A 6,000-nucleotide genomic window follows, 5' to 3' on the forward strand; every position below is an offset into this window, starting at 1 on the left:
ACACATGACGCTCCGAAGTGTGTGTGTGTGTCTGGACCCACCCCAGTTTTCCCCCTTTTGCTTTCTGCTCTGCTGCATTTCTTGTCGCACGTTGTTGTGCTTTTGCGAGCTGTGTGTATCGTGGCACCTGTGGTCGCGTTCGACACCTCTCCATGATCCCCCCTATCTGCCTCTAGCTGTCACTCGTCGCGTGGATGCACTCCGCTAGGAGCAGTGAGAGGGAATGAAAAGTACGCCAGAAGATCAGGCTGCACGAACATCAGCACCGTCTTGAGGTGCTCACCACTCGCCCAATTCCACCATGTGGCGGAAAACTCTCTCCACTTTCCGTAGAAGTAGCTGCTTTAAACACCGGTGCGTTAGTGCAAATAGTTCGGCGCGTGTAACCCCAACAGCGAAAAGCACGCCCAAGGAAGTCAAACATAGCGCACTCAGGACTTTTCCTCTGGCACTTTGCGACGGCCCTCTCAGGACATCATGCTCTTCATCATCTTGATGCACGCTCTCTTCCGTGCAGCTCACTTGTTGTGTCCAATCCGTGCCCTTCCTAGTCTCTTCTGTTGGTGCCGTCTCCTTTTCTTTCGCCTGGTGGTGATTTGTCCTTGTCGATCCTCACAGATACGCCCCTCTTCCTTAAGTCATTCCTTACGCCCCTCGCAAGTACCCCTTTGGGAGGTGCTGCGGGTGTTGCTTTTCCTGCTCACCATTGTTCCATGTGTATTTGGATGTGCGCATGTACTACGTTGCTGCCGGTATATCACCCCATGCCCCCCTTCGGCCCGCACATGTTGTACTCCTGCACTTTTTTGTGTGTCTGGAGTTTGCCATTATCCCACTTCCATTTTCTCCTCCCTTTCATACACCCGCCACGCTAGGCACCGCGCACTCTTCTCTCCCCTATCACCCATCACGGCTACACTCGCCCATTCAAGCACACACACACACAGAGAGAGGCATATACGTACGCCTCTATATACATTTATTCACGAAGGTGTGAAACTCCTACACATGGGTGGAATGTACGCGGTGAACTCTCTCCTCTTTCCCCCCCTCTGCTCTTACATATCGGTTTGGGGGAGCAGTTGAGCCTCTCGGCTGACGGTTGGCGCTTGAGCGGGAGAGGAAAAACACCTCGTCTGTTACTACACTTACGTGCTTCGATGCATACATATACATACATGTATAGATTCTGGTGTTGTTATCACCCCTCTCTTAGTTTCGGATGTGAAGAGGGATGCTCTCTACTGTTGGCCTTCCTCGACGAGCGGTACCGATACCCTGAAGGCACTGATCTGCTTGCGTTTCCTCCTCTGCTGCGCTGCAGTAGGCCCGCAATGTTCATCGCTTGTGAGCAGCATGCGCGTAAGGGGGGAGGGGGTCTAGCTCACGTGCCTGTAGGCATATACACCATTTGTTTTTCAGAAATACACGTTTTTTTTTTGTGGCCTATGAGTGAGAGGATGCCCTTCCTTCTAAAGCTCGATCGGACGGAGCCCAATAGGTTGAAGGAGGTGAGAGAAACCTCTCACGGATGTCGTAAGTCGCCACGTACAAGCTAGTCAGGCTAATATCCTGTTTTGAATGCAGTTTCTTATCCATGCGCCGATGTAAAGCTTAGCACGCAGCTTCCGCGCTCACTTTTGCGCGCGCCGATTACTGTTTCTCGGAACACAGCTTGTGGTGGACTTATCCTGCTTGACGTGCGAGCATATCATTGCATAGCACGCTTACTATCAGCGGGGTGGAAAGTTAGTCGAATGTCTCATGCTCTGCTCTCCCTCGACTCCTCTCCTCGATCGCTGCGGCACCAGAGTCCCTCCGGCTCGTGATTTTATATATAGTTAAGCTTTATTCCTTCTATCGCACATTGGTGAGACCTAGGTAAGCAAGCTGTACAAACAGCCGTGAGGTCTTGGGGACTTTCTGTCTTCTCTCTTTGTGTTTGCTGCTCTTGTGTTTCTCTTTTGTCTTCCCTTTTCGCCCTCTCGTCTATTGTGTCCTCGTGTGCGTGTGGCCACGCTTACGCCTCCCCTCTCTCTTGAATTTACTCTTCTCTCTGCTTTCCCTTTCCTCTTTCCCTGTCCACGTTATCGTGTTGCTCTCCCTCTCATCTTCAGCGACGATCTCGTTCTACCTGCCACTCTGCTGGTGCCTCTCTACTTGTACGCCTGCAATGTCGTGTTGTGGGGTGCTGGCTCCACAGGAGGGGGAGGGGGAGGGATTCGTGAGTGTCTTGTTCTATTGTTTTTTCCATGGCACTGCGCATTGCTATTGCTTCTGTTCCCCCTTTTCTTCGCTCTCCATCCACCCCTCTCTTTCCCTCTTTAGTGACCAAGTTCAAGGTGAGCGGGATCACGTTTCTCCTGTTGTTGGGTGCGGTGAAACAGCCGATGGTGGGACTAGGGGGAGGAGCGGTGGCCATCACAGCGTCCACCTCTTTTGTCTCTTCTGTAAACGCTGAAGCAGTCTCATCCCTTTCCCTGATCTCATTCAAGCGCTTACTTTTCGAGGTGCTGCACAGCCACTGCGTGATGGTCAGTACCTGTATGAATTCTTCACCAAGACAATCGGCTACGCAGCAACGATCATCGTCGACAACCAGGCACAGCACCGCCACGTGCCGCATGACGCGCTTCTGAAGCCGGGCGACCCCCTCCATGATGGAAAAGTGACCATCATATACTTCTCCTCCGCCGCTCTGGACTCCAAAGAGAACGTCAACGACAACGTCAAGGTGTGCTTTGTGCCCATGCCTGTCACCCCCCTCAATCATCTTGTCAAGTCTCTCGCATTTGTCGTTGTCAGGGCGGAGGTCACGTATGAGCCTCTTACGCCTGACATCAGGCTTAAAGTGGATGGGTGGGAGAGGCTGAACCACAAAGGAACACCGTCTCCGATTTTTCCAGACGCCTTCGCCAGCAGATGTATCCACCACGTTTGCTTTTGCTCGGGGTTTCAGGGCACTGACCATCGATGACTCAAGTGTCTTCACTACGAAACAGCTGTTGGTCGTGGTGATGGGCAGGTCAGGGCCCCTCTTTCTCTCCACTCAAGGTGTACACAGAGCTGTCTATAGGCGCGGCCAACGTCTCTGTGCAGACCAGGGGAAGTGTATTCGCACCAGAAGTGGCGGTAACTCTGCACCTCCAGCCGTACATCGTAGACCTGTCGACTTCAGGGGTCAGCTGAGACGTACTGGTAGTGCTACACAGTATACGAACCTCTTGACCTCAACTTCGCATTCCACATCCACTACAAGGGTGCGTATTTCGACCGCCTCTGTTGTGGAGAAGTGCTGGCTCTTATTCCTGTGGCACTTCATGTGGAGTTACGGCTCTCGTCGGAGTTAAGGATGATGGCCTGGGAGTTGTCGTCATGTACCCGCCTCAGTTGGACTGCATGAGGGATGCTGTTGATGGTGCGAGCTTGCTGGTGGGACAAAACGTGAAGTGCTGGAATCGGAGCCAGATTGCTCGTTATGACGGCGTCATGACCCACGCAGCTTGCCTAGCGTAGACCATTGGAAGTTCCTTTCAGGTTACAGAGGGCTTCTTCTGCGCGCGTCTTTTGAGTCCGCAGCGGTAAACCCGGATGGGGCGATAGCGGGCTACTCGCTTCTTGAAGAGCTCTGCAGAGACGCCATGCTGCGCGGTGTAGTACCTGTTGTGTGCCGAAAGGCTTGTGGAACGTTGCTGTGGTTCTGTTTCTGCAGTGGGCCGCTCAGGAACGCAGGCGAGTGCTCTCCCGCCGTGTGCAGTGCGTTCCACAAAGTCCGGAGGGCGATAGGCACTCCAGAGAATGTCATCACGGCCTGCTGTGTCATAACGAGATGGCCCCACGCGAGAGCGATGCGCTTGGCAGCAAATCTGCTCCAGCGATGAGATTCAGGCACTATCGTACTCGATCTGCCTTCGCGTATTAGATTCGCACAGTGTGACCGCATCGATATGGACACTGTGTTTTCCATCATGCTCCCTCCACCGGAGGACATGAGCTGTACTCGACTCGACCTCGCGCCCTGTCACAGGCTCATCGCGTGTCGCGGGGCAGCGGGAGAGACGCGGTAGAACAGTGTGCCGATTCAGTCATCCGGGCACGGCCTCTACCGCAAGCTCTACCCACCACCCGCTGCGCAGGTCTCCACGCGGCGCATCCGACTCGGGTTGGCACGCGGGCACCCCTCACCAGGAGGCAGCGAGGGCCGGGCGGGATACGCTCGAGTCACACTGACTCCCCGCCCATCACATGAGTAGTGCCAACGTGCTCGGTGTCGCAGGTCGCTCCACCGCAGCGCCACCCAGGACCTGACCGCTGACATCCGCAGCGATACATCGCTCTGACCTCCCCTGCGTCGTAGGTGCTTGGCCCCGTCAGCACAGGAGGGGCCGTGGCATCGGCAGGGATACGGGGGAGCTGACTGGCTTCCCCACACTAAGTGGGCGTACTAGACCCTGGAGACCATCTGCACGGCGGCGTCTCCCCTGCCATTACTTCCGCACCTGAGCGCGGTTGCTGAGAGAAAAGATAAACTTCACACATCGCAAGAGAGGCGGTGAGGGTGCAAGCATCCTTTGTGTTGTTGCCTTGCTGCGAGGAAGAGGTAGGGAGGGGGAAAAGGACACGTATAAGGCAGTACGAGTGTCAGCCGCAAGGAGGAGGTATACAGCAGTGCTTGAGCAGTAAATAGTGATGCTGACACCCACCAAGAGAGAAAGAGAGACACGTACCCACTTCGCTGCGTGTATCGATGCTCTTATCAGCAGTGCCACTGGTCACCACGTTTGCCTGTGCGAAAGGAAGAAGACAAAAGAGACCTTATAAAGTAACGAAGAATGATCTCAGCGTAGAGACCGCTATGTGGCGTTGCTGTCGTGAGAGCGACATCACCGCAACGTAATTTCCCATTTCAGCTGTCTTACCCCCCCATCCTCCACAAATCGCCCTCGGCGTTGGGTCAAATGACTCCTGCGCTTCTCCGTCCGCGTGTGCACGTTTTTGTGTCCATACTTTGGTGTGTAGACGCACACATCAGCTGCCTCCCTAAAGCGAGGTTGCATGCCATATCGTGACGCAATGCCTGTCACACATGCCATTCTGCAGGTTATGCCAACTCGTGCCACCTCTTCTCTGTGCGTTCATGCGTCTCGCCTTGTTGTTGCATTGCTTCGACCACTTCTTCTCCCTCTCCTCCTTCTTCATTGCTATACGGATATGCTTGTCGTGCAATCGCAGTCGGAGGAGTAGAGCGTATCTGCTCAGCGGTATAGTCGCTTTCAGGCTGCTGGTCTCTTGCTTTCGTTTTCCGTGTCTGCTGCTGTCTTTTTTCCCTCTGTTTCTCAGCCCGTGCTCCTTGCATATACTTTTCGTGTACTCGCCTCTCTCCGCTACGCAGAGAGAGAGAGAGAGTGAGCGAGCACGAGCTGTTTTGTGTTTCCTTGTGGTTTCGCTGCGGTGTCAGGGGCGAGCAAGGTAGGGCTGTCACCAGGCGGCAGAAAAAGAAGGCGTCACAGCACCCGTCGTCGTCGCACGCCGTCTGGGAAACGAGCACAGAGAAAGGGACGCGATAGGGATGCTCTACACGCGGGCCCTCGTGGTGCTGTCGAGACGACCGCTGGTGGCGTACGGTCTGCCTGCCGGCAACGCCAGCGTGCGCTTCTGCGCCTCCTCCGCGCTGCCGCCCTCCTCGTCACAATCTGATAAGCCGGCGGAAGCAGCGAAGGCATCTTCTGAGGGAACGCAGCTTTCACCTGCAGCGAAGCAGAGCGGGGTGGACACTGTAGCTGCAAACACGGTGGTAGCCGCCGGCACCCCAAACAGACAAGGAGCCTCTTCGCCATCCTCTGAGAAGGGGGGAGTCTCAACGCCTGTGCCGGTTTCGGTGTGCCCGTCAAGTACTGGTGCGGAGGCTAGCGTCAAGGAGCCGACGCCGCAGCTCCAAGGGGGGAGGACTTCGCCACCGAAGCGGCCGGCGCCACCAGTACACGAGGCGAATGTAAATGA

General features: G+C 55.2%; 1 protein-coding gene across 1 annotated transcript in view; it reads left to right on the forward strand.

Annotated features, from left to right (window-relative positions):
- Positions 1 to 5,569: 5,569 nt before the first annotated feature.
- Positions 5,570 to 6,000, forward strand: part of LBRM_20_1030 (putative mitochondrial ATP-dependent zinc metallopeptidase) — a gene marked incomplete at both ends in the record, with an annotated part of 2,373 nt that continues 1,942 nt past the window's right edge. Inside the window, one exon of the mRNA XM_001564339.2 lies at positions 5,570 to 6,000. This exon is cut by the window's right edge and continues 1,942 nt beyond it. Coding sequence (XP_001564389.2) covers positions 5,570 to 6,000 — 431 coding nt within the window.

The sequence above is a fragment of the Leishmania braziliensis genome (genome assembly GCF_000002845.2).
Source record: "Leishmania braziliensis MHOM/BR/75/M2904 contig, possible fusion of chromosomes 20 and 34".
Classification (NCBI taxonomy): Eukaryota; Euglenozoa; class Kinetoplastea; order Trypanosomatida; family Trypanosomatidae; genus Leishmania; species Leishmania braziliensis.